This window comes from Ranitomeya variabilis, chromosome 1, assembly GCF_051348905.1.
Source record: "Ranitomeya variabilis isolate aRanVar5 chromosome 1, aRanVar5.hap1, whole genome shotgun sequence".
Taxonomy (NCBI): domain Eukaryota; kingdom Metazoa; phylum Chordata; class Amphibia; order Anura; family Dendrobatidae; genus Ranitomeya; species Ranitomeya variabilis.
In genome coordinates this window covers 1,052,962,226-1,052,990,064 of record NC_135232.1, presented here as the reverse complement: position 1 = coordinate 1,052,990,064, position 27,839 = coordinate 1,052,962,226, and the positions used below count along the sequence as shown (strand labels likewise).

The following is a 27,839-nucleotide window of genomic DNA, read 5'->3' as shown; positions in this document are numbered from 1 at the left end:
ACTCAACAAATAGAGTTAAATACCTTGTAAAGCTGCCAGAGTTCTCCTGATTCTGCCACTGTTTTCCATTTTGCACTGCGTCACTCCACTGTAGAGATATTCATACTTATTGCTTTTGGAGCACAATATGTGAAATCTTTGCTGGCAGACCAACTAGACATTTCTTTAGTGTCTTCTCTGGGAGAGTGCGCTTTCACCTTTCCCTCCCAGATGCTGCCAATCATAGCTCAATTTTTTTTTGAACAAGTGACATGTCCTCTTGAAAAGAGTAAGGTCTATGCATAATTCAGCAAGGTCACTGGGAGACATTATATTTCTCACGCTTTTCCTGCAGTCTTTCAGAAGACAAATGCTGTCCTATGTCATTCTGTGTACACACCAACATAAAAAACATAAACGGTAGCTTGTATTCTGTTAACAGACAAGGGAGGTAAAAGGGATACTTTTATTTCTCTGCCCTTTTGTATTATTGGATTTAAAACTATAGGACAATGTGATGTAAGGAAGTAATAAAAAATGATCTCCTACTTACAATCGTTAAACAGATTATATTCTTCGCATCCCGGAGCCAACTTGTCGGTTTGCCTGCAGCACTGAAACACACCATCTGCCCAAAACTGAGGATGGTACTTGGACAATGTATTGTTGTTATATTTTATTTCTATAGAGAAACCAAGATATCTGTTGTTATGGAATAGTACCAAATGTTTAAAAAGTCCCACTGCTGAATAAAAGAATGCTGTATAATATTCGTGAAATCTGTCAGCAGGATTTCACCCCCCCCCCCCCAAACTATTCAAGTCCAGCAATACCTTTACATGCTCCTCCATAACCGAGAAATCAGCAATTTAATTGATATGTTAATGAGGCTGAAGGGCTATGGTAGATCTGAAGCCTCAGCCACTCCAGCTCTATTCCCTGCCCAGACCTGCCTCCTACTGCTTGACTGGTGACTCGTTTGTCTAAAGTCACACAGCATAGAGGCTGTCAGTCAAGTAGTAAAGTAGGAGGAGCTGTAATTATGCTAGGAATACAGCTGAAGAGTCAGAGGCTTCAGATCTAAAGCCTCATTTCCATATAAAGTCAAAGGCTGACTTCTCAATAACAGAGAAATAAACTGGCCACTTACAGATATTGCTGGACTTGTGTTTGAAAGAGCCAGATGCGCATAGAAATAGTTTACGGGTGAAATCCTGCTGACAGAGCTGGAGTGCAGTACAAAAATGAGTGTCTACAGGCAACAGTGAAGCATAGTGGAGGTTTCTTCTAAGTTTAGGGCTGCATTTCAGCAAATGGTGATGGAGATTCGTCAGGGCTAATGGTGTCCTTGATACTGAGAAATACAGGCAGATACTTTTCCATCATGCAATACCATCATGGAGGGTGTCTGCCTTTATACTGCAACAGGGCAACAACCGCAAACATACAGATGATTAATTAGAAACTATCTTCAAGGTATAGAAGAATACAAAGTCCTGGAAGCAATTATACCGCCCCTACAAAGCCATGATTGCAACATCAAGTCAGTCTGTAATTACATTAGTTCTCCAAGACGTTTGGAACAAACGTTTTCTTGGGTTTTGTCTGTGAAGAGGCCCCAAAGTGAACAAAATCTAACTTTTTTTGCCATAATTCCAAAAGCCATGCTTGGCACAAATCCAACATTGTGCATCACCAAAAGAACATTATCCCCTTAGTGAAGCATTGTGGAGGCAGCATTATGATTTGAAGCTGTTTTTTTGTAGCTGGAATTGGGGCATTAATCAAGGTGGAGGGAATTATGAAGAATTCCAAATATCAGTCTATTTTGAAACAAAACCTTAAGACCTCTGCCAAAAAGTTGCAATGAAGGGGGCGCATTATGTCACTGCCATGCACCCCCTGTCACGTGCACGCTGACATCAGCTGCTGGCCTCTGATTTGACAGAAATGTGTATTGTGGCGCACAGACCCGGCAGGCCTCTGCGCTGCAGCAATACACTTCCACTGAATGTGTGTCCGAGGACGCACATCTAGTAGAAGTTTGTGCTGGCGTCGGCAGGCCCCCTCATCCACATCGGCCCAGTTGCGACCTTTGTGACAGTGATTGTCACGCCCTTGAGCACTTGATTAAAAACTGACTAGCTTAATCCTTCTAAGCTCTATGTAGAAACAGGAAGTCAATTTTTACTGTACGAGTCATGAGTCACTGCAACAGTCCCCGGCGGGGGGGGGGGGGGGGGGGGGGTTGGGAGTAGGGAGCAGCTGGGTCAGGAGTTGAAGAGGGGAAGGATAAAGGCGGGGATTAGAGACTTTCTGCTTCTACATTGAACAGAGAAAAGAGAAGAATTAGCTGGTAAAATGAGCAACGGCATGACATTTTAACAGGGGTGTGTACACTTTTTATACCCTTTATACGTGTGTGTGTGTGTGCGTATAAAATAATCTTAAGTATCTTTCTTTACTACACACTGTAGTCCACATTTACGTTGTGAATTTTTAAAGTAAATTTGGAGTAATTTGCGCCACATTTTACCAAGAAGGTACTCTTGGTGATGCTTTATCATTCAGTGAGGTAATAAAATATCTGTCTATGAGCAGGTGTACATTTGATCTGCCCATTGTTCATTCTAAATCTTCTGTAAAATTACACGTGCTTTGGAGACCAGATAAACTTGCTCAATTTGGTGAGCAAATGATATTCTAAAATTACATTCATCATCATGTGTCATTTTAGCCACATAATAGACACCAAAATCTGACTGCTTCATAAACGTGGACCCATGTGTCTAACTAAACACTGCAGACAATCCAGAATTAATAACAAATAGTAAAGATTTATAAATCATCAATAAAGAGAACACTCTAAAATTCACCTTTTTTCAGACTTTTCACCCATTGGGACCGGCTGTAAGCAGTAGGTGCGAATACATACAAAGTGTTCGTATCATAGATAATCTATAAAATAAAGGGAGGAAATAAGATCATGAAGACCACACCACAACACACTCAGGACTTACTACAGGAAGTCACCACTGACCACAATTCCAGAGTTACTAGAATGATATATGATGTCCAGTACAGCATCATCGTGGAAACATTGAAATTAAATGTTCGCCCTTGACAATTATTTGGGTTCCTTTTGTATCTCAATTTGTCCAAATATAAATGTGGATTACTCTTTTTATATTGGTATATATATTTGCATATTTACAGCTTAAATTCCCTGCAAAGATTAATATTTAAAGGGGTTTTCTGGTACTTTATATTGATGGCCTATCCTTAAGATAAGTCATCAATATCAGATCGGTAGGGATGCAACAACTATCAGCTCTGATGGTCAGCTGCTTTTCAGTGTCGGCGGCACGCGGCTGTGCTCAGTTGCAGAGCAGAACTACGCAGCTCCATCAATAGTGGCCACGATCAATTACTCCACATCCATGCCTAGTGATTTGAATATGGGTGGATTTGTACCCCATTGCGGTCACCATACATTGGATGGAGCTATGTAATTCCACTCCACAACTGATCACTTCCAGCAGCGCCTGCACTGAGAACAGCTAATTGGCAGGGGTGCCAGCTGTCACACCCCACCTATCTGATATTGATGACCTATTCTAAGGATAGGTCATCAATATAAAGTACTGGACAACCTCTTTAATATATAAATTCTGGCTATACAGAAGCCACCACTAGAGAGAGTTTAAAAACATACATTTTTATGTACTCAAGTATATATTTACATATTGAAGTCAGTAATAAAAAGTATGCAGTAAGCTCCTAAAGTGGTGGCTGCAGGCAAATTTTTGCCTTTTAACTACATGCTTAACCAAAAAATTATGTTATTAATTTATCTTGTTAAAGGGAACAAAAAAGCTTTTCCAAGGATCAAACTATTATTATTATTTATTTATATAGCACCATTAATTCCATGGTGCAGTACATGAGAAAGGGGTTACATACAGAGTTATAGATATCGTTTACAGTAAACAAATTTACAATGACAGACTGGTACAGAGGGGAGAGGACCCTGTCCTTGCGGACTTACATTCTACGGGGTAATAGGGAAAAGAAAGAAGGTCGGGGGTGCTGCAGCTCTGGTGGTGGTGAGGCGGCAGCTCTGGTGGTGGTGAGGCGGCAGCTCTGGTGCTTTTGAGGCGGCAGCTCGGGTGCTGGTGAGGCGGCAGCTCGGGTGCTGGTGAGGCGGCAGCTCGGGTGCTGGTGAGGCGGCAGCTCGGGTGCTGGTGAGGCGGCAGCTCGGGTGCTGGTGAGGCGGCAGCTCGGGTGCTGGTGAGGCGGCAGCTCGGGTGCTGGTGAGGCGGCAGCTCGGGTGCTGGTGAGGGGGCAGCTCGGGTGCTGTTGAGGGGGCAGCTCGGGCGGTGGTGAGACAGCAGAATGGTTATTGCAGGCTGTAGGCTTTCCTGAAGAGATGGGTTTTCAGGTTCTGTCTGAAGGATCTGAGAGTGGTGGACAATCGGATGTGTTGAGGCGTGGAATTGCAGAGGATGGGGGCTATTCGGGAGAAATCTTGGAGGCAGTTGTGTGAGGAAATAATAAGTGTGGAGGAGAGTAGGAGGTCTTGGGAGGATCGAAGATTACGTGAGGGAAGAAAGTGGGAGATTAGTTTAGAGATATAGGGAGGGGACAGGTTGTGGATGGCTTTGTAGATCAGTGTTAGAAGTTTGAACTGGATTCGTTGGGGAATTGGGAGCCAGTGGAGGGATTTGCAGAGGGGAAAAACAGGGGAGTAAGCGAGAGAGTTAGCGGGGAGGCCACAGAGGAGGGTGTTACAGTAATCGAGGCAGGAGATGATGAGGGCATGCACAAGAGTTTTAGTAAATTGTAGGCTGAGGAAGGGACGGATTCTGTCAATATTTTTGAGTTGGAGGCGACAGGAGGTGGCAAGAGTTTAGACGTGCTGTTTGAAGGACAGGGCAGATTCGAGAGCTACCCCGAGGCAGCGGATTTCAGGTGCGGGAGAGAACGTGATGCCGTTTACCATAATAGACAGATCAGGTAAGGGGGATACGCGAGGTGGGAGAAAGATGATTAGTTCGGTTTTGTCTACATTGAGTTTTAGGAAGCGAGAGGTGACGAAGGAGGATATGGCTGACAGACACTGCGGGATTCTGGACAGCAGAGTGGTGACATCTGGACCAGAGAGGTAGATCTGAGTGCTGTCCACATACAGGTGGTACTGGAAGCCATGGGACTTTATGAGTTGTCCTAGGCCAAGGGTATAGATGGCCCCAGGACAGAGCCTTGAGGGACTACAACAGAGAGAGGGCGCGATGAGGAGGTAGTGTGGGAGTGGGAAACGCTAAATGTGCGGTGGGAAAGGTATGAGGCAATCCAGGACAGGGCAAGGTCTTTGATGCCAAGGGAAGAAAGAATCTGTCGCAGTAGGTATGGAGTGGTTGAAGTGGTGGAGCAGTAAAGGTTTGCCTTGTTTGGTTGATCTTGTTTTTGAAGTAGGTGGAAAAGTCCTCGGAAGAGATTAGGGGAGTTGGAGGTGGCAGTGGTGGGCGGAGGAGAGAGTTAAATGTGCTGAACAGTTGCTTTGGGTTGTAGGATAATGAAGATACAAGGTTTGTGAAAAAGGTCTTTATAGCAGAGGTGAGGGCTGATTTGAAGGCAAGTGTAGCTTGTTTGAAAGCAGTGAAGTCGTCTGGCAGGCGTGTTTTCTTCCAACGCCGCTCCGCGACCCTGGATGCTTGTCGAAGTGTTTTGGTGAGATTGTTATGCCAGGGTTGCCAATTGATTTGTCACACTTTGCCATGCATGAGAGGGGCGACTGAGTCTATGGCTGATGTGAGGGTGGAGTTATAGAAAGCAGTGGCGCTGTCCGTGTCGTGAAGTGAAGATATGGAGGACAGGGGTAGAAGAGAGTCTAATGAATAAAAAAATGAGTTACTGTCACTGATACTCGGTAGCTACACTCACTAGTTACTCAGTCCCTGATGTCTCCACTCCTTGGTCCCATCTCAACACAACAAAAATGTCTGCTAATCATTGGTCAGAATAGTGACTGGCTAAGCAGTGCCATTTCTGGAGTGTTGAGACAGATCTAAGAAATAGGAGCAATCGAGGACCATGTGGGCACCTGTGTGAGATTGGTGGGGGGGAGGGGTAAATATCACTTTAATTTTCTTTTCAATCAGTCTGAGTAAATTGGATCTTTCGCTGGATTTATACAATTATAACCATGATAGCTTTTTTAAGACTAAGCTGTGAATTTGACCTATAAAGACATTTAAATCTGGTGCCGACTTTAAGGGGTTTTTATATTAATGAAGCACAATTATGATAGGCAATGAATATAAGATCGGAGGAGGACGAACGCTTCTTTCACCCCTCACAATAAGCTGTTATTACCTCCAGCAGTGGTTGGATGTAACAGTGTATGGAGCAGATCACCATGGCTCTACACATGGTTTAGTGCCGAGTACAGGGAGCCATTGGTGGTACATTGGTAAGATCACAGGCTGGTGGACACAGACAAAAGAGGGCCCCTGTGCAAAACAATGTATTGGCCCTTTGCAGTCCAATATCTCATTATAATGCACAATTACACATATTTTGGAAGTAAAATGGGCCCCCTGACCTCTTGGGCCTCTGTGTAGCTGCTCAAGCTACACCGATGAGATCTCCACCCATGGACAAGATGGGAAAACCAGCAGTTTAATTTGTCATTTTATGTCTTTGTATAAGGTTGTGTGTGCATTACAATCTTTCACGAGATGTAACAGGGAGCACTTGGTAATATGATGAAACAGGTAACCAGACAGATAATAAGTGACCACATACCTGAAATGCATATTTATTTTGGCAAGGAATCTGGTCTGTTTCGTTCTTTACAACTTCCACACACTTTATTTTGGTAACGTCTACTGATCCTTTCTTGTTCCTCTTCTGCAAAAAAAACAAAGTAATAAAGTAAGAACAAGAATATTGCAAACATAGGTCATTTAATCAAATCGAACAAAAGTCACTAGACAAATGCAAAGGAAAAATAAAACCATGAAGACTTCTGTGCCTTCCTGATAAAGGGCTGTCATATTTGTAGTAACAGAAAAGACCATTGGACCAGATTTGATTACTCCTGCAGCCATAGACATGTTATCAGTATTTACAGTAGGTTATTGACCTCTTCAGCCCCTTAAGGCTATTTTTGCACCTTAATGACCTGGCCAAATTGTACAATTTTTACCACTGTCACTTTATGAAGTGATGACTCTGGAACACTTCAACGGATTCCACTGATTCGGAGATTGTTTTTTTGTGACATATTGTACTTTAAGAAAGTGGTAATTTTTTTTCGATATGACTTGGATTTATTTGTGAAAAATACGGAAATTTGATGAAAATTTTTCGATTTTTAAACTTTTAATTTTTATGCCCTTAAATCAGAGAGTTATGTCGCACAAAATATTTAATAAATAACATTTTTGTTAGGAAGTTATAAGGGTTAATAGTTGACCAGCGATTTCTCATTTTTCCCCAAAAAATTACACTGACCACATTACATTTGAAGTGACTTTGAGGGGTCTATATGACAGGAAATACGGAAAGTGTCACCATTCTAAAAACTGCACCCCTCAATGTACACAAAACCACAAGTTTATTAACCCTTCAGGAGCGTCACAGGCATTTTTGGAATGTGTAAGGAAAAAATGAACATTTAACTTTTTGTCACAAAAGTTTTAATTTAGATCCCATTTGTTTCTTATTTATTTTCGCAAGGGTAACAGGAAAAAATGGACCTCAAATTTTTTTGTGCAAATTCTCCTGTGCATGCAGATACCCCATAGGTGGGGGAAAACTACTGTTTGGGCTCACAGCAGGGCTTGGAAGAGCAGGAGCGCCATTTGACTTTTTGAATACAAAATTTGCTTGAATAATTTGCGGACACCATATCGCGTTTGGAAAGCCCCTGATGTGCCTAAACAGTGGAAACTCCCCACAAGTGACATTTTGGAAACTAGACCCCTCAGGGAGCTTAGCTAGATGTGTGTTGAGCACCTTGAACCCCCAGGTGCTTCACAGAAGTTTATAAGCTTGAGCCCTGAAAATTAAAAAACAAAAAAACATTTTTCCCCACAAAAATGTTTTTTAGCCATAAATTTTGCATTATTACAAGGGTAACATTTTTCACTCTTTGTTTCATTGCACCCATTTGGTAAATTCAAAAAAGTTCATTTTTTCATATTAATGTACACTCTGCACCCCATCTAGACTGAAAAAAAACAGAAATGTAGAAATTTTTGCAAATCTTATAAAAAAAAGAAAAACTGAAATAGCACATGGTCATAAATATTCAGACCTTTGCTCAGACACTCATATTTAAGTCACATACTGTCCATTTCCTTGTGATCCTTGTGATGGTTTTACTCCTTCATTGGAGTCCAGCTGTGTTTAATTAAACTGATAGGACTTGATTTGGAAAGGCACACACCTGTCTATATAAGACCTCACAGCTCACAGTGCATGTCAGACCCTATGAGAATCATGAGGTCAAAGGAACTAGCCAAGGTTCAGAGACAGAATTGTGGCAAGGCACATATCTGGCCAAGGTTACAACAGAATTTCTGCAGTACTTAAGGTTCCTAAGAGCCTCCTATAGCCTCCATAATCCTTAAATGGAAGAAGTTTGGGACCACCAGAAGTCTTCCTAGACCTGGCCATCCAGCCAAACTGAGCAATTGTGCCTGGTGAGAGAGGTAAAGAAGAACCCGAAAGATCACTGTGGCTGAGCTCCAGAGATGCAGTAGGGAGATGGGAAAAAGTTCTACAAAGTCAACTGTCACTGCAGCCCTCCACCAGTCGGGCCTTTACGGCACAGTGGCCCAACGGAAGCCTCTCCTCAGTGCAAGACATATGAAAGCCCACATAGAGTTTGCTAAAAAACATATGAAGGACTCCCAGACTATGAGAAATAAGATTATCTGGTCTAGTGAGTTGAAGATAGACCTTTTTTGTGATAATTCTAAGCAGTATGTGTCTAGAAAACCAGGCATTGCTCATCACCTGCCCAATACAATCCCAACAATGAAACATGGTGGTGGTGGTGATAGCATCATGCTATGGGGGTGTTTTTCAGGTGCAGGGACAGGGCGACTGGTTGCCATGAAGGAAACATGAATGCGGTCAAGTACAGAGATATCCTGGATGAAAACCTCTTCCAGAGTGTTCTGGACCCTAGACTTTGCCAAAGGTTCAACTTCCAACAAGACAATGACCCTAAGCACACAGCTAAAACAACAAAGGAGTGGCTTCAGAACAATTCTGTGACCATTCTTGACTGGCTCAGCCACAGCCCTGACCTAAACCCAATTGAGCATCTCTGGAGAGACCTGAAATGGCTGTCCACCAACATTCACTATCCAACCTGATGGAACTGGAGAGGATCTGCATGGAAGAATGGCAGAGGATCCCCAAATTCAAGTGTGAAAAACTTGTTGCAGCATTCCCAAGAAGATTCATGACTGTAGTAACTCAAAAGGTGCTTCTACTCAATACTGAGCAAAGGGTCAGGAGAGCCAGTGCCAGCACCAGAGTATAGCTGCTCTTATTTTATAAGGGGGAAACAGTGATTGAGAAGGGGTTGTCCAAGTAGTGGACATCCCCTTTACGTTTTGCATAAGACAACTGATATTTCAGTATCCCCTTACCTCGGAGCGTCCTTCATAATAAGTGACTTTGGACTTGGTGAGTACAAAAATCCTTTCCTTGTAGTTTAATGGAGATGTCCTCTTCTTCTGCTGTGATCTTTTAATGAGAGTTTCTTCAAGAATTACTTCTGAATTCATGTCAGCTTCCTGTTCACTGGTCTCCCTGCCATTGAATATTAAGGACTGTAAACTGAAAACAAGGAAAAATTAGCTTGTAAATCTAAGCATATTAATATCATTGTTTTATAACTGGTTGAATAAACAGCATGACATATATCTAGAATATGATATGAAAATATATCCTTATGATATGAAATATATCTAGGCGGCATCTGTGGGTGCAAAGAAGAATCAGGTTGTTCAATTTCAACATGCCCAATCAGAGAAATGGAGACATGTCCAATCAGAGAAATGGAGACATGTCCAATCAAAGAAATGGAAACAAGTCCAATCAGAGAGATGGAGACCTGCCCAATCAGAGAGATGGAGACATGCCCAATCAGTAAAATGGAGACATGCCCAATCAGAGAGATGGAGACATATCCAATCAGAGAGATGGAGACAAATCCAATCAGTGAAATGGAGACATGCCCAATCAGAGAGATGGAGACATGCCCAATCAGTGAAATGGAGACATGCCCAATCAGAGAGATGGAGACATGCCCAATCAGAGAGATGGAGACATGCCCAATCAGAGAGATGGAGACATGCCCAATCAGTGAAATGGAGACATATCCAATCAGAGAAATGGAAACAAAGTCCAATCAGAGAAAATTAAGACATGTCAAATCAGAGAAATGGAGACATGCCCAATCAGAGAAATTAAGACATGTCAAATCAGAGAAATGGAGACATGCCCAATCAGAGAGATGGAGACATATCCAATCAGAGAGATGGAGACACGTCCAATCAGAGAAATGGAGACACGCCCAATCAGAGAAATGGAGACACGTCCAATCAGAGAAATGGAGACACGTCCAATCAGAGAAATGGAGACACGTGCAATCAGAGAAATGGAGACACGTGCAATCAGAGAAATGGAGACACGTGCAATCAGAGAAATGGAGACACGTCCAATCAGAGAAATGGAGACATATCCAATCAGAGAGATGGAGACATATCCAATCAGAGAGATGGAGACATGCCCAATCAGAGAAATGAAGACATGCCCAATCAGAGAAATGGAGACATATCCAAGTTTGGTCCAATATGAGGATGAAACTTGCCCATTCAAGTGAAATTCTCCATGAAAAAAAAAAGATGATACATAGATCCAATCCATATTGTATCTTTTCGCTGGTGGGTAGGTGCTTAGAAAAGCGCCATCATTTTTTTCAGCCTTAGGGCTCAGTTACAAGTCCATTTTTTGCAGAGGAGTGCGATCTGTGTTTTTCATACCTATAATAGTAAATAGATGTCAAAGCAGTGGAGACATGTCCGATTTTGATGCAAGTGTTGGATCAAAATTAGCAATACAAATTTATAGGTCTGTTGAAAAAAAAAAAAATCGGACAGCACAGGGATGTTATCTGAGTACTGATCGTTTTTCATGGACAGCTATATAAAAAAAACTAATAAAACTCAGACCAAACCCTGATGGTAAATACTGACATGGACTAAACTCTGATGAAACTCTAATAAAACAAACAATGATGATTATTGGACTGATTTTCTCATACGAACATCACTGTGAATCAGCCCATATGATAAATAAATAGACACACATAAAAACAGATTTGACCAAGGGCCCATTAACATGAGCACTCATTACCCATTATCGGCCCATGTAAACATGCCGGCAATATCCTGACCAATTAGCACTGCTAAACAAAGGATGTGATAGCAATAACTTGATCGTATTAGTGATCGTTCTGTCCCCATCATTGTTCGCTGGCCGGTACACATAGGCTGGTAAATGAGGCAGAACGACTTGAATACAGTCTGACACTGACCCATTTAAACAAGACATTAAACAACCCAATGGCTACAGATACCGTAAATGGAATTTAAAGAGGACCTGTGATCAGGTTAAATGTGGCCAGCTTCTGCTCTTATTTTATTCCCGCTACTTTGCTGAGTATTCCGGTTTGGGCTTTTTTATTTAGTGCTAGTTTTTATGTTTGTTTTTTTATTTTACAGAGGTTGAGTGGCCCATATGATCCTCTGGGGCGTGTCCTTAGGCTGTTCTGCATTACTACACCTGTGAGCAACACCCACTTGGTAAAGACCAGATAATTTGCACTAAATAACCAGATTCATATCTGTGGAAGTGTACGGTGGATTTAAAAGAAATGGAAGACTTGGGAACAGTGAAACGGAGGAACAGCAGCAATAGTGTGCGCCTATAATCATACTGCAGTAATGGACAAGAAAGGCACGATTTGCACTGTATCTGTTGTACAAAATAAATCCTTAACATTAACGGTTTCCTTTTCCACACAAGTTATCTAGATTACAGAATGAGCATTCTCACTTCTCTACCACTGAGAGACTGAGTGACTTTGTGGCAGACGTTGCTGGGACAATTTCTGACACTTCTGTAACATTGAAAATACACATGTGCCCAAAGCGGTCACAGATAAGGAAGAGACCTATGATATTGTAAAATATTCAACTGTTATTTAAATGCATTAAAATACAACCTATACAATCATTTGACATAAACAAGGAGACCTCAAATAGAAATGCAGACCAAATGTTACTGACTTAATATAGGTACTATTGCATAGAATATATCTAGTAAATATAGTATACATATAAATCACAATGCATTCATTTACTCCCTGTTACCTGTAGCAATAGAAGATCTCACACAGATTCTAACACAGAAACAGTTATATATTAACTCCAACAATATTACAGGAATTTAAATCTAACCCTGTAAAAACTCAACCCAGTTTTTGCATCAAAAATTGAAAAATGAGAGCTCAGAATTCTTGCAGATAGTAACACAGTTAAATAAATAAAACGTAAATAAAAATTGAATATTTTACAATATCATAGATCTCTTCCTTATCTGTGACTGTTTTGGGTACATATGTATTTTCTTTGTTTATGAAGTGCTATGCTCATTTTTGGGGTGACATATAGATATAACTTTTGTAATATTCTATGAATTCAGTACATGTTCCTATTAGTGTCATGCTTTTATTTTAAGTTTAGCTATTGTTAATGTATTACGAAATAGAACTTTTTTGAATCCTTAAAGCAACAGAAGCTTTCGCATTACAAAAAAAACTTTGCTCTTGGGGAAAAAAAAACAGCAATATAATCACATTGAGGCATATTCATCATCTAAATGACCCAGAATTCTGACTTAATTTATGCCCAAAAACTCTCTTTCATGACTTGCACCATATTCATGATGTGTTTTACACATTTTTTATGACTTGTCCAAGTTAAAATTAGACAGATGTACCAAACAACATAGGCCACAGTTATAAATGTGGCCTATCCCGGCGTGCAGAACAGTGAGTATTCCGGCAGCTGCTTTCGGCTTATAAGCAACACATGACGTCCCTGCCATGCAATGCTTGAAAGCATAAAGCAGCTGCTGGCATCTGAACAAGATGCTGCGAGGGAGCACCGGGAAGGTAAGTGTAATGGTTTTATTTTTTTAATGTTTTCTGATGGGGCCATGCATACCAGGACGGGGATGGGGGGCAATCATACAAGGAGAGGGATGGGGCCCTGCATACGAGGATAAGGATGGGACCATGCATACTAGGATGAGATGAGGGCCCTGCATATCAGGATAGGGATGAGGGCGACCATTAGTGCCAGGATAGGGATGAGGGGGGGGGGGGCATTCCTTCCAGGATAGGGATGAGGAGCCATGACTACCAGGATAGAGATAAGGGAAACATGCATACCAGGATAGGGATGAGGAGGCCATGCATACCAGGATGAGGATAAGGAGCCATGCACACCAGGATGGGTTGAGGAGCCATGTATACCAGGATAGGGATAAGGGAAATGAGGGGACCAAATATACTAGGATAGTTGAAATTAAGTACAGAATTGACCACATTTTCCTTTTTTTTTTTCCCAATTTCCTCCTCTAAAACCTAGGTGCTTCTTATGGTCCGGTGCGTCTTATAGTCCAAAAATATGGTAATTATAATCTAAGTGATGTCTGCAGCATTTAATAAAAGGGGTTTACTCCCCAGGACAAACCCTTGACCTTATAGGCATAAAAAGGCATACAGACACCATAGACGGATGTCATCAGTGTTTATGAGTTTATGAGGTGACAGCAGCTTATCCTGCACCAAACATACTGCAGACATACACAATCACACAGAAACATCTAAAATAAGAGAAATCTCAGATTTAATCACTTAAGTTCAGTGATCAATACTGAACTAGGCAGCCAGCAGTACGCACCATTTTTATGTACCCCAAAAATGGGGACAAAAGTTAGAATTTCCCCTGCCACAAAACAAAAAGATTTACAGCCATAGCTAAATAAAATAAAAGATTCTACTGTTTGAATAAATATGTCAAATATTTGTGATATAATTATGGTACAGTATGGAAATATCTGTTCTTTATTTTTTGTTTGTTTTTCCAAAAGTTTTTGTAATTGGAGCTTAACGCAGTGTAGTTTTATAAAATCTCATCATATTTGGCACTGAAAAGCCACTAAGGTTTTACCACCACGAGACCCCCCAATATTTGCCAATAGACCTTTTTACTGACCTAAGAACAAACTTATTCTTAGTAGTATTGACTACTCTTACAGGTGCCGTTTTTGGCGAATAGTCCAAAATATAGGCCCCTCAGAGTCACTTTAATCCTGAATAGATCACAAAAAAATATATATATTGTAAATTTCCTTGAAAACTAAATTAAAAATTGTTGCTAAATTTTTAACCCTTGTAACATCCTAACAAAAAAAGGACATTTGAAAAAAGATGGTGACCTAAAAGTAGAATTATGGGAAATGTCATCTACCGTATATACCTGAGTATAAGCCGACCCGAGTATAAGCCGAGGCACCTAATTTTGCCACGGAAAACTGGGTAAGCTTATTGACTAGAGTATAAGCCGGGTATGTATTGTCCCCTCATTCCTATCCCAGTATGCATGGTTCCCCAATCCTGTCCTGCTCTGTGTGGCTCCTCCTGTTGTATGCATGGCTCCCCGTTCCCCTCGTTGTATGCATGGCTCCCCCCCCCCGTCCCATCTTGTATGCATGGCTCGGCTCCGCCCATCCTTGTATGGTTGGCTCCCTGTCCCATCTTGAATGCATGGCTCCCCCCGTCCCATCTTGTATGCATGGCTCAGCTCCGCCCATCCTTGTATGGTTGGCTCCCCCGTCCCATCTTGTATGCATGGCTCCCCCGTCCCATCTTGTATGCATGGCTCCCCCATCCCATCTTGTATGCATGGCTCCCCCATCCCATCTTGCATGCATGGCTCGGCTCCACCCGTCATACTCACCCTCCTCGCGCCATCGCTGAACGTCCCTGCATTTCCATTGTCCTGACGCGGCAGCTTCTTCCTGTGCTGAGCGGTCAGGTGGTACCGATCATTAAGGTAATGAATATGTGCTACACGCCTGTGGAAATGGAGTCACGTGCATATTCATTACCTTAAAGAGCGGTACCATGTGACCGCTGAGCACAGGAACAGGAAAGAGCTGCCGGCGCCGGGACAGAGATGCAGGGACGGAGGGTGAGCATTGATGTCTTCTGGAAGCCGGTGGCTGCAGCTGTCACTGTGCTACAGCCACCAGCTCCCCCTCCAGCTTTCTGGACAATGACTCGTGTATAAGCTGAGAGGGGTGTTTTCAGCACAAAAAAATGTGCTTAAAATCTCGGCTTATACACGAGTATATACGGTATTTATTTTTGTGTGATATCTCTATCTGGTCTAAGGATATAAGCATTCAAAGTTTGGACATTGTTAGTTTTTTGACATTTTCATCAAATTTCTGATAATTTCGAAAATAAAGAGCAAACCATTTTGAACTAAATTTACCAGGAACAAAGTACAATGTGTCACATAAAAAAAATTCTGTTTCAGAATCATTGGGATATGCTGAAACATCACAGATTTGAAAAAATTGGCTTGGTCACTCAGGGGTTTATTAATAAATAATAATAATAATAATAATAATAATAGTAATTTAAAAAAAAAAATAAAAAAAAAACCCCAGAAAACATAAACCTAATCTTAACCTAAAAAATACTGTAGCAATGGCATGAGGAGGTTACTAGTTAAAGATTTACAAAGTGTTTAGACATTTCTCCCTATAACAAAATTTAGGGCCGAATGCTCACAGCAATCTTGATAAGGGTTCCTGCAAGAGTCAGACGCTGCCTCCTTATTCATGAAGAGGGGCACAGCTTGTCATGAATTAGATGAACTGTGGCATCTCACCCCCCACTGCGTCCCCGTAACCTCCCAGCTTCTTTGTCTCCTAAACTCTATGTAATGCTAAAATTAGTAGAAAATTATGTTGAATCAGGAATTACTGTGGCCAGGGACAAATAAAAAAGGGGCAACTTATCAACACTTTGGTAAAGGGTGAGTCAGAACTCAAGATGCTCTGCTATAAACAATGCTGGAGGTTCGCCCTTTACATTTGACTGGAGTATAGGGGAATGCCTACAACAGTGAGGAAGTGTCAACAATATGACGCAATATGACATGGAAGTGTCAGTAATAGGACACTGACGTGGAAAATATGCACCCCACTGGCTTTTTACTTATTTTGTTACATTACAACATGTGTAAATATTTTTATAATTCAATGTGTGTGTGATGCATCAGCACTAAATAGTCTCAGGCTGCTTTCACACTAGCGTCGATACGGGCCCGTCGCAGTTCATCAGGCCGACACATGCTGTGAAAGAAATGCACAACGGGGGCAGCGGAAGCAGTCTTACGACTCTTCCGCTGCTCCATTGTAAGGTCCGGGGAGGAGGGCGCGGAGTTTCGGCAGCGCAACTTTTTTTGTGCCGGCGGTCCGCCAAAACACGACGCAACCATCGCCCGACGGTTGCGTCGTGTGGCGATACGTCGCAATGCGTCGGTAATGTAAGTTTATGGGGAAAAAACGCATCCTGCAGACAACTTTGCAGGATGCGTTTTTTTCTCCTAAACGACGCATTGCGACGTACAGCCAAAAACGCTAGTGTGAAAGTAGCCTTAGTTGGAGAACTGAAGTGAGAAAAACATAAACATAAATTAAATTTATGGGATCAAATAACTAAAAAATTGGCATGTGCATATATTCACTCCAACTGAGAATCTGCGCTCAGACTTGAAGATTGCTGTTCAACAGAGGAAACCATCTAACGTGAAGGAGCTGGAGCAGTTTTGCCTTGAGGAATGGGCAAAAATCCCAATGGCAAGATGTGGAAGGTTCAGGGTATGTGCACACGTTGCGGAAAGTCCTGCAGATTTTTCAGGACTGATTTTGGTAAATCCGCAGGTAAACCACACTGCGGATTACCTGCGGAATTACCGCAAATTTTTTTGTGGATTTTGTGCGGATTTCACATGCGGTTTTACACCTGCGGATTCCTATTATGGAGCAGGTGTAAACCGCTGCGGAATCCGCACCAAGAATTGACATGCTGCGGAATAAGGCCAGGTTCACACTGCATTTTAGTGGTCCGTTAGACGGACTGCGTTACACCGCGGCATAACGCGGTGTAACGTAGTTCTTTAACACCGCCATTAAGCCCTATGGCGGACGCATCACTAGCGCATGCCCACAATGGGCGTGCGCTAGTGATGTGCCGTCATTGAGTGACGGACCCTGGGACGCGGGCTGCAGCGTTTCTGGGTCCGTCACTGCTAGCGCAGATAGAGCTAGCAGATGCTCTATCTGCGTTAGCGGTATGACAAGTCGGCACTTGCGCTAACAGCAGCTCGTTAACGCATGTGTTGAACAGGCTGCTGTTTACGCAATGTGAACCTAGCCCTAAACAACACTACGTTTCCGCTCGTTTTTTCCTGCAGCATGTGCACTGCGGATTTTGTTTTCCATAGGTTTACATGGCACTGTAAACGCATGGAAAACTGCTGCGAATCCACAGCGGCCAATCCGCTGTGGATCCGCAGCACAATCCGCAACGTGTGCACAGACCCTCAGAGACTTATCCAAAGTGACTTGCAGCTGTAATTGCCACAAAAGGAGGCTCCCAAAAGTACTGACTTTTAGATGGTGAATACTTATGCACACTAAAGTTTTCAGTTGTTTTTTCTTATTTGTTGCTTGCTTCACAATAAAAAGAAAACCAAATGTTCACATTTGTAAGCATATTTGATATATGAACAGATGGAAAACCCTCAAAAAAAAAAAAGAAAGAAAAAGTGAAATTCCAGGTTGTGAGGTAGCAAAACACGAAAAATGCTAAGGGGGGGAATACTTTCACAAGCCACTGTATACAAAAAATTAATTTCCTTACAGCACACTGCTTCTTCTCAGTGCTGCAGGCCCCATCCTCTGCTCCCCTGTGTTAGATAGATCTCAACATATAAAGAAAGAGGTGAGAGAGACAAGAAAAAGGAAGAAAATATGAAAGAAATAATGGGGGATAAAAGTGAATTAGAGAGACAGCAAAAAAAAAAAGAAAAAGCAATACACAAAGAGAGGGGGAAGAGAGAGAAAAAGAGCGGGAAAGAAGTAGTGTAGTGGACTAGTTGTTATACTATTGTATCATGAATAGTACAAACATGCTTTTATAAAAATGTCCTATTGGTCCTTTAATTAAAACATATATATCCATATCAAATATTTTTTGCTTACAATGTGTCCTTGGATGTTCCAGTCTCATCTAGTGAAAAGGAAGAGAAGGCTGAAACATGGGAAAATGTTATCTATCTGGGTGAGGTGACCATTGATAGTGTTGAATGTAGTGACTGTGACCCATTAATTAACCCATATTAATTACTATTGACAAAGTCCACATTTCATTGGAGGTTCATGGGGATGGTAAGAGAATGATCATTATTAGGGTTGATCGAATAGCTTCACATAAGTGCATTTCCGAATATGTATAGTGCTTCCCGAATAGCTGCAGCGGGAACCCGGATACCTGTAGCGCTCCGGATATTCAGCTGTCCGGCGCGGAGACTGGATGTGTCGTGGCTGTGTGAGTGACAACACATGCACGGAGAGCCTGTTTGTTGTGACTGTCATACGCCACACATGCAGCTGATATCGGGAGTTCTCCAGGTATCCAGGTTACCGAGGCAGATATTCGGGAAGCGCTATAGCTATTCAGATAAGCAGTTATCCACAGCCATTCAATCAACCCTAATCATTATCTTTCCTGCATGTACAGCAGATGCAAGCATAGCACAGCTTGCCTGTCTCTGGAGACTACAGGAGTTGGCTTACCACTGCTACCTGCTGTTTTCCCATCTAGTCCCGATGTAGCTCTGCCACAATCGCTGCCGTTGGACTATATTTACATTGTATTTTATTCCCATCAATCTTTCACTATTGTTAAACTAAATGCCAGGTTCCTTTTCCAGGCACAAGAACTGAGATGTTTAACAAAGACATGTCCCGCTTGTCCAGTTAACAATATCCTATGTAAACTGACGCTGCTCCTTATTGTTCTAAAATAATCTAAAGATGAATTGGCAGCCAGAAGAAAGAGTGTAAACTGTGATAAGGAAGTGAAAGGATTTCCTGTTCATATTTCGCCTGCGATAATCAGCAGTAAGTAGCCGCCGGCTTCTGTACAACCAGTTTAAGGGAACCTCTAGATAACAATAATATGCCTGATTCTGTTAAAGTGAACACGTCTGAACTTACACAGATGGTTATTAAATCTAAGGGCCTATTCACATCTCGTCTAGATCCTACTTTGCCAGAAAACCCTGTTGTAAACCAAAATAATGTCCTTTTAGCCCATGCGGTCTAGTATGTGTCAGCAGACGACACGGCAATGTTATCTCTGTGCTAATGACAAACAGTTCTACGGTTTGGGAACCCGGTAAATGGATGCCAAACTCAGAACTGAATTTTCAGGCTTAAAAGTTGGTTACTATATGGTTCTACTGATTAATACACATCAAATATTATAAGAAGTAGCCGTAAGGATATGTAAGAAAAACACACAACTAATAATACACAACACACAATGTGCAGGCTTTCCTGACCTGTCAAAGATGTTCATTCTGCATGTGGCGGTCGCTCAATTCTCAGAATTGGGGTAAAAAATAAAGACATTGATCTTGGTTCATGGGCACAAGCAAAAATGCAAAAAAAAAAAGTGCACTTGTGTTAAATAAACCCCTAGGCAAAGGGAATGTTGGACTAGAAGAACTGGTTCTATAGATACCTGCATGCAATCTTGGCTCATATGAATGAAATGCTTCAGACAGAAATATTTTAGACAGATTTGAGAGATAGGCGGACAGGAGAGGCCAAGATACCAGTCCCACATCTTATATGCCTTATTACTGATATTCCATCAATACTATGTGGAAAAACCCTTTTAATGCATTGCACAAACAAAAGCTCATTTTATTATTATTCCAAGATCTATTGAATAAGTTCGACAATTGGATGTGTTTAAATAAAATGTTCCTGTGCTGAGATAATCTTATAAATGTGCCCCTGCTGTGTACTGTGTAATGGCCGTACAGGAACATGGTCTGATCATACCATTGCTCCTGGGCAAGGAGGAAGCAAAAGAGAGGATACAGACATTTGAGATCCCATGCTGTCCTGTCTGTATACTCTTTTGCTTCCTCCCCTGCCGAGGAGCTGTGGTATGATCAGACCATGTTCCTGTACGGTCAGACACGGCCATTACACAGTACACAGCAGGGGCACATTTATAAGATTATCTCAGCACAGGAACATTATTTTAAAATGCATCCAATTGTGGAAGCTATTATTATTCCAAGAACTATTGGTTAAAATTCACTTTTGTATGTGGTACAGCCCCTTTAAGTAATAACAGAACAAGCAAATAGAAATGCAAACCCGGGGGGGGGTGCAATCTGTGACTCTCTGACTGTCGGTACACTACAATTCCCAGCATTGCCTCATAGCCTGTTTACCGGCACATTGGCACCAGATGCAGACCAGTGCTGTGAACCATGATTTACATATGGAATAGGGTCACTGTCTTTTCTGGAGACATTGCCCTTCTGTAGTCCCTGACGGTTATGCTTAAAGGGAGTCAGTCAGCACAAAATGGCTGTTCAAACCACTCACAGTATCTTGAAGAGGACATCGCCTCAATAAAAACTGCACTTGCAGTGTCAAAATCCATTGCTGTATTTGTCAGAAACTGTTAATTATTCAAATTTGCTAATAAGGCGCTAGGTGCATTCTGGGAGTGGCCAAGCAGTTGCGTGCACTTTCCCACCTACTTGTGTGCTGCTACGTCCACTAGTCTTATAGAAAATTAATGTAGTGGCCGGGCATATGCTTGAACACCACTTTATTCAAACAAGGGACAAATGAGCCATTTTCTGGAGACCAGTGAGGATCTCAAAAGCTGGATCCCCACCGATCTAGAAATTATCACCTGTTGTCATTGGTTTACAACAACAGAGAGGAGCCAGAAGATCACAGCGCCTGATTTATCCTACTCCTCCACTGATTAGAAGCAATTCACCTTCCATTTAGAAGTGCAGCGGTTAATCTGCTCAGTTGAGAGCTGCTAGAGCTTTCCTGCATTAAGGATTTCAGAGCTGTGCACTGTACGCCACTCCCATCTCCTATATTGCCACAGCTAGCTTCATGTTGCATGGTTTAGGAGATGGTGGGTTGTTGTTGTTTGTTGCTGTTTGAGAAGGGGTTTGATAGATTTATATAAGACTGTTGTGAGGTTTTGGGTGTGTGCTAATCCCTTTCTTCTCATAATTAAGTTTTTATCCATCTTCCACTCCCCGGTATATTTTGTATGATTGGTATTTTCCTTTATCCCTGTTCGTATTACCTTGTTAGTCTGGTTGGTGTATTATGGTACACTACTACTCCCCTCTTCCCTGGGTGGGGGAAAGGTACAGACTAAGGGCGGATTCTGGCGCTAAGGCAAGGCACGTGGCCCCAGCAGCTTCACTATAAGAAGTAACCCGGGAACAGGGCGATCAATGGCATCCCTAGCGTTGGAGACAGGGAAGGAGCCTCTGGTCCCGATACCCGACAACAGAGATGTGACACCTGTCATGTGAATAGCTAACTTCTAACTGGAAAACCCCCTAAATGTTTTGCACAAAACACCAGGAAATCTGCAATGTAAACATGAACATGATCTCTTCAGTCACAGACTGTCAATGGGACCACAGTGTTTGGGAACAAACATTACTTTTCTCAAGGGTGAATTGAGAAATACCTGCAATAAGCAGGATATAAAACCTGCAGTTCTAACAGTGACTTTACTATATCTACGACTGCTAATACATAATGAGTATCGTAAGCAAATGGGGGTGGGGGATGTTTCCCTGTTAAATTGAAACTGTTACCAAATTTTAATGTCGAAGCAGAAAGTCTGATTTCATCAATGTACCTCTTACCGGGCTGCTCACGGCAGATTTATCTAATATACTTACATTAAAAATTCCCTATCCTTCCCTAACTACAGTAACTGCTTTCTTTATATTATTTTTTTACTTCCTTTTTGATGACACTTCATTTGAGGATGCACTGCATGCTGAGATACTTAAATGAAGTGTCATCAGGGGGCAGTAAGGAGTCAGAATACCCAGTGTGCATAGACAAGTGACATCACAGGTCTCAGCATGCTGGGTATTCTGACAACATTCTCTGCTGCTGGCTTGTTCCTGCTTATCTGAGCTGACAAAAGAGAGTGCACTGTCATTGTGCACATCACGCAGGGAGTAGCCCAGACCCTGAAAGGAGCATCACTGATGTTTCATGGAGGGGGCAAGGACTAAGGCAGTGAGGAGGAGGAGGAGGGTGACATGGCTGACCTTCTGGGACACATATTTCTCAGTTCTAGTACTAACTTGAGATAAAACTGAAGCAAAGAAAAGGAGGAGATTAAGGGTTGGTCTAATCTCTCCCTCAAGAGTACAAGTACAAATATGCTGTGTTATGGGGAGTAGTTTGGTCTGGGGTACATCACTGCAAAATACTAAATAAAGTTGAGAATAAGTTCCAAAAAATTCTTAACTTAATTCCAATGACTGAAACATGGGCATTGTTAGAACAAATGTGGGGTGTGACACTGTAACAGGATGTGTAAGTCAACCGTGTCCACAATTTTCTAAATTCAGTGCTTTCATGTGACTCTACGAGGAACAATAGTCAATAAATGATATAATGCATCTTAAAACGTGTTTTAAATCTCTTTTCTTAAGATTTAAGAAAAAAAAACCTGTATAAATGTACTGACGGCTACACTGCTCAGGGATACTGCTGCAGAATCCAGACTCTGTCATGTCTGTCACGTGCTCAGTGTGAACCGGCTCTCATCCATGAAGAACACAGGGCACCAATGTTGAATCTGCCAATCTTGTTGTTCTCTGGCAAATAGCAATTGCCATGCACGATTTTAGACGGTAAGCACAACACCCACTTGTGGACATCAGGCCCTCATACCACCCTCATGGAGTCTGTTTCTGACAGTTTGAGCAGACATGAGGATGTTAGTGGCCTGCTGGAGATAATTTTGCAGGGCACTTGCACTGCTCCTCCTTGCGCAGGAGAAGGTAGCATACGTGCTGCTGGGTTTTTGCCCTCCTACAGCCCTCTCCACATCTCCTGGTGTGCTGGCTTGTCTCATGATGTCAAGTCAGCAGTCTTCCCCATGATTGTGGAGCTACTGAAACAGACTAAAGGACCTTTTTAAACGCTTAGGAAGCCTTTGCAGGTGTTTTTTGTTAATTATTGTAATTTAATGAGATAATGACTTTGGGTTTTCATTGGCTGTAAGCCATAATCATCAACATTAACAGAAATAAACACTAGAAATAGATCACTCTGCTTGTAATGACTATATAATATATGACTTTCACTTTTTGTATTGAAGAACGGAACTAAATTAACTTTTTGATAATATTCTAATTTTGTGAGAAGCACCTGTATTATCCGAGCACGTTTGCTCATAACTAGCGAGTATAGAAGCCTGGAAAAAAAAAGCTCTGACATGACTGGACGCAGTTAGCTCTGCCCGTCTTCTGACATCATTTGATGTCCTGCTGACTGCGCCTGTGCGGCCGCGCTGCCCGAGATCCCGCCCGGCTGTGTGAATAAATCAGAAGACACTGCGGCAGGGGCGTAACTACCGCTGTCGCAGGGGTCGCAATTGCGACGGGGCCCGCAGTGCTTAAGGGCCCGCCCAGTCCAGCAGACTGGGCGGACCCCTAAGAACTCTGAGCTACAAAATGGGCCGCCGGCCCTTTAAATAAATCTTCTTTACATGCCCTGGTGCGCGTGCACTCTCTCAGTGCATGCGCGATCACGGGTGGGACTGCACTTGTCCCGCAGTAGAACCCCTCCACCGCAGAGAGCCGCACACAACTATGGCTGCAGCTGCTCTGTGCGCACAGGACCTGTGATGAGGTCACAGGAGGGGAGGAGTCGGAGTCACATGATCAAGGGCTTCCGTGTAGTGCAGGACAGTAGTGCAGTGCTGGTTGTCATCGTGCTGGAGGAGGGTAAGCTTTTGTGTGAGGTCAGGAGGGGTTTGTGTGGATGTAGCAGAGCAGTGTGTGTATGAGGTGTACGGAGCGGAGCCGTGTGTGTATGAGGTGTACGGAGCGGAACCGTGTGTGTATGAGGTGTACGGAGCGGAACCGTGTGTGTATGAGGTGTACGGAGCGGAGCCGTGTGTATGAGGTGTACGGAGCGGAGCCGGGTGTGTACGAGGTGTACAAGGCGGAGCCGGGTGTGTACGAGGTGTACGGAGCGGAGCCGGGTGTGTACGAGGTGTACGGAGCGGAGCCGCGTGTGTACGAGGTGTATGGAGCGGAGCCGCGTGTGTACGAGGTGTACGGAGCGGAGCCGGGTGTGTACGAGGTGTACGGAGCGGAGCCGCGTGTGCACGAGGTGTACGGAGCGGAGCCGCGTGTGTACGAGGTGTACGGAGCGGAGCCGCGTGTGTACGAGGTGTACGGAGCGGAGCCGCGTGTGTACGAGGTGTACGGAGCGGAGCCGCGTGTGAAAGGTGTACGGAGCGGAGCCGCATGTGCAATGTGTACGGAGCTCAGCCGCGTGTGTAGGAGTAACTATGTGTGGCCATTATACTGTAGGCAATATCATGTGTGGCCATTGTACAGTATGGAGCATCATGTGTGGCCATTGTACAGTATAGAGCACTATGTGTGGCCATTGTACAGTATGGATCACTATGTGTGGCCATTGTACAGCATGGACAGGGGCGTAACTACCGCGGTTGCAGCGGTCGCCATTGCGACCGGGCCGGCAGGTCAGGGGCCCGGGGCCGGCAGGTCAGAGCAGGGCTGGACTGGCCATCGGGCACTTCTGGCAAATGCCAGAAGAGCCGATACCAGTCATGGGCCGCTCGATCCGCCTCCCCCCGCCGCCGCCGACTCACCCCCCCTGCCGTCGCATTCAACTATACCGGCTGTATAGACCACTGTGCGGGCTGTGCTGGATAGACCACTGTGCGGGCTGTGCTGGATAGACCACTGTGCGGGCTGTGCTGGATAGACCACTGTGCGGGCTGTGCTGGATAGACCACTGTGCGGGCTGTGCTGGATAGACCACTGTGCGGGCTGTGCTGGATAGACCACTGTGCGGGCTGTGCTGGCACCCAACACCATGTTGCAGTGCAGGAGATTCCTCCTGGGGGGGTGACAGGTTCCCTTTAAGCATAGTGACACATAGCTCCCCTCCAGCACTGTACCAGTGACTTTGTCACAATGCTCAGCATATAGTGAGATTGTTTTAACCACTTTGGCAACAGCACATGGGCTAATGTGAATGCTTTCATTATTCTGTGCTGAAGAATATGGTAAGTTGGCACTATATCAATAATGAGTGAGAAAACATGGCAGGAAGGGATTTGGATTTCCTCACTGCTGTGGGCCACAGCCATAAATAACAACACTCATATTGAAACAGTTGGTTGAAAACGAAAGCAAATCTTAGTGCAAAATTCCTTTGGCTTATCTAAAACAGTCTATGGACATATCATTTTAAGAGTAACTACCCTACATTTTCAGGAAGTTTGGCAGGTGCCTAAATTGCCTGCAGTTCAGGGTGGGAGCAGGTGCTTAGACCCCACCGCACAGTGCGGAGCTTTTATGAATGCTGTGGTCTTTTAGTGAAGAAAGAGAAACAGCTAAATCTCAGAAAATCTGTAAAACACAAAATTCAAATGGACACTAAGGCCCCTTTCACATATCAGTTTTTTGCGATCAGTCGCAATCCGTTGAATTTTGAAAAAAAACTGATCCGGCGACTGATGCCGCCGGATCCATTTTTTACTCATAGACTTGTATTAGCGACGGATGGCCTCACATTTAATCCATCGTTCGCCGGATCCGTCGAAAATTGTTTGCCCGGCGGCCGGAGACAAAGGACAAAGTAACGTTTTTTGTGTACGTCGAAAAAACGGACAGCGATGGATCCATCGCCGTCCGTCGTTTTCTCGAATGGAAGCCTATGGGTGCCAGATTTGTCAAATGACGGAATCCAGTGACGGATTCCGTTTTTTTAAACTGAGCATGCTCCGATTTATTTAGGATCCAATTAGCCAAATACGCTAGTCGGATCCGGAGAAAAAACAGATCCGTCACATCAGTTTTTCACAATCTGCGACGGATCCGTTTTTTTCAAAATTCGACAGATTGCGACTGATGGCAAAAAACTGATGTGTGAAAGGGGCCTAAGGGAATCCAATGACTGTACTGGGGGCTAAGCCTGCGGACTTCAAGACCCCATCAGAAGTGACTTATGTACAAGACTCGGGGTACCTCTACTCTAGACAACATCATTGAACTGAAGTGTGAAGAATACAAATATAGACGGACCCCCTTCCATTTGACTGACGTTCTATACCAGCGATTCCTCAGAATATAGCATCAGCAAGAGCCGTCACTTTTAGGCCTCATTCAGATGTGATCCTTTACTCATACGTGAAAAAAAAACTGACCAGTTTTCATCAATATTTGGTCAGTATTTCTGTGTTTACCATCAGTGATTTTCTTGTATGCAAAAAAAAAAAAAATTGGAAAGCGTCTCCTACCCATTGTAATGTTAAAATGGGACAAGACACATATTGCACATGGATGGTATCAGCGAGCGCGCTGTCATTTTCATGGATCCATACACTTGTATAAGTGATTTTGATCCAGATCTAGCAGGAACATGTGAATAGTCATGTAGAGCAGAGGTGTCAAACTGCATTCCTCGAGGGCCGCAAACCATGAGTGTTTTCAAGATTTCCTTAGCATTCCACAAGGTGCTGGAATCATTCTGTGCAGGTGATTCAATTATCACCTGTGCAATACAAGGAAATCCTGAAAACATGACCTGTTTGCGGCCCTCGAGGAATGCAGTTTGACACCTCTGATGTAGAGTATAATTAATACGTGTTCCTTGAAAAAAAAAGGATTTAAGATATGTTCATACTGATTTTTTTGGAGGAACTAAAATGTATCCGCGCCAAAATTCACAACAAAAACTATCTCAAATACGCTTAGAAAACTCTTCCTATTCATTTCAATTGAAACTCCATTTTGCTGTTCATAAGACAAATCTAGACTCTCCGTAATGTTGTTTTATCTCAACTTTAACAAAAATAAATGCAATTATTTGGTACATATTATATAGTACAATTGTGCAAAGATTATTTATTAGGCAACTAATTAGCCAGTGACAATTAGAGGTGGAACCTTAATGTAAAACTCAACCAGCTCACCTTATTTATAAGGAAGTAATTAATGATGGGTTTTTCTAGCAGTAAAACATCGAATTCATGAAGAAAAGAATGTGACGTATGTGAAAGTAACATCCTGGTGAAAACAGAATTCATAAAAAATAACCTTTATTAATATATTGAAAAGCATATATTCTTACAATTCCTAAAGAACAGCGTCTTTAGGGAGCATGATCAGGGTTAGGGTTAATCTAGTCTAGTTCTGTCAGATAGTGATAGGACCGGACCCATCGATTCCCTAGTCGTCTCCACTTCTCACCCTACACGGCAGCAGAGGCCGGCACCCTATTATATTGCGAAATTGCGCCCCCGCTCAATGTCGGCATCCCCG

At 42.9% G+C, this 27,839-nt stretch overlaps 1 protein-coding gene across 3 annotated transcripts in view; it reads right to left on the bottom strand.

Annotated features, from left to right (window-relative positions):
• Positions 1–27,839, bottom strand: part of TEC (tec protein tyrosine kinase) — a 126,993-nt gene that overhangs the window by 66,969 nt on the left and 32,185 nt on the right. For 2 of the 3 annotated variants that reach the window (XM_077279807.1, XM_077279809.1), the window contains exons 2-5: positions 9,651–9,840; positions 6,787–6,891; positions 2,856–2,937; positions 533–661 (exon numbers count right to left, since the gene is read on the bottom strand). In XM_077279807.1, the coding sequence (XP_077135922.1) occupies positions 533–661; positions 2,856–2,937; positions 6,787–6,891; positions 9,651–9,840 (506 nt within the window). Of the gene's footprint in view, positions 1–532; positions 662–2,855; positions 2,938–6,786; positions 6,892–9,650; positions 9,841–10,876; positions 11,049–27,839 lie in introns of all 3 variants that reach the window. The other variant, XM_077279808.1, reaches the window with a different exon arrangement.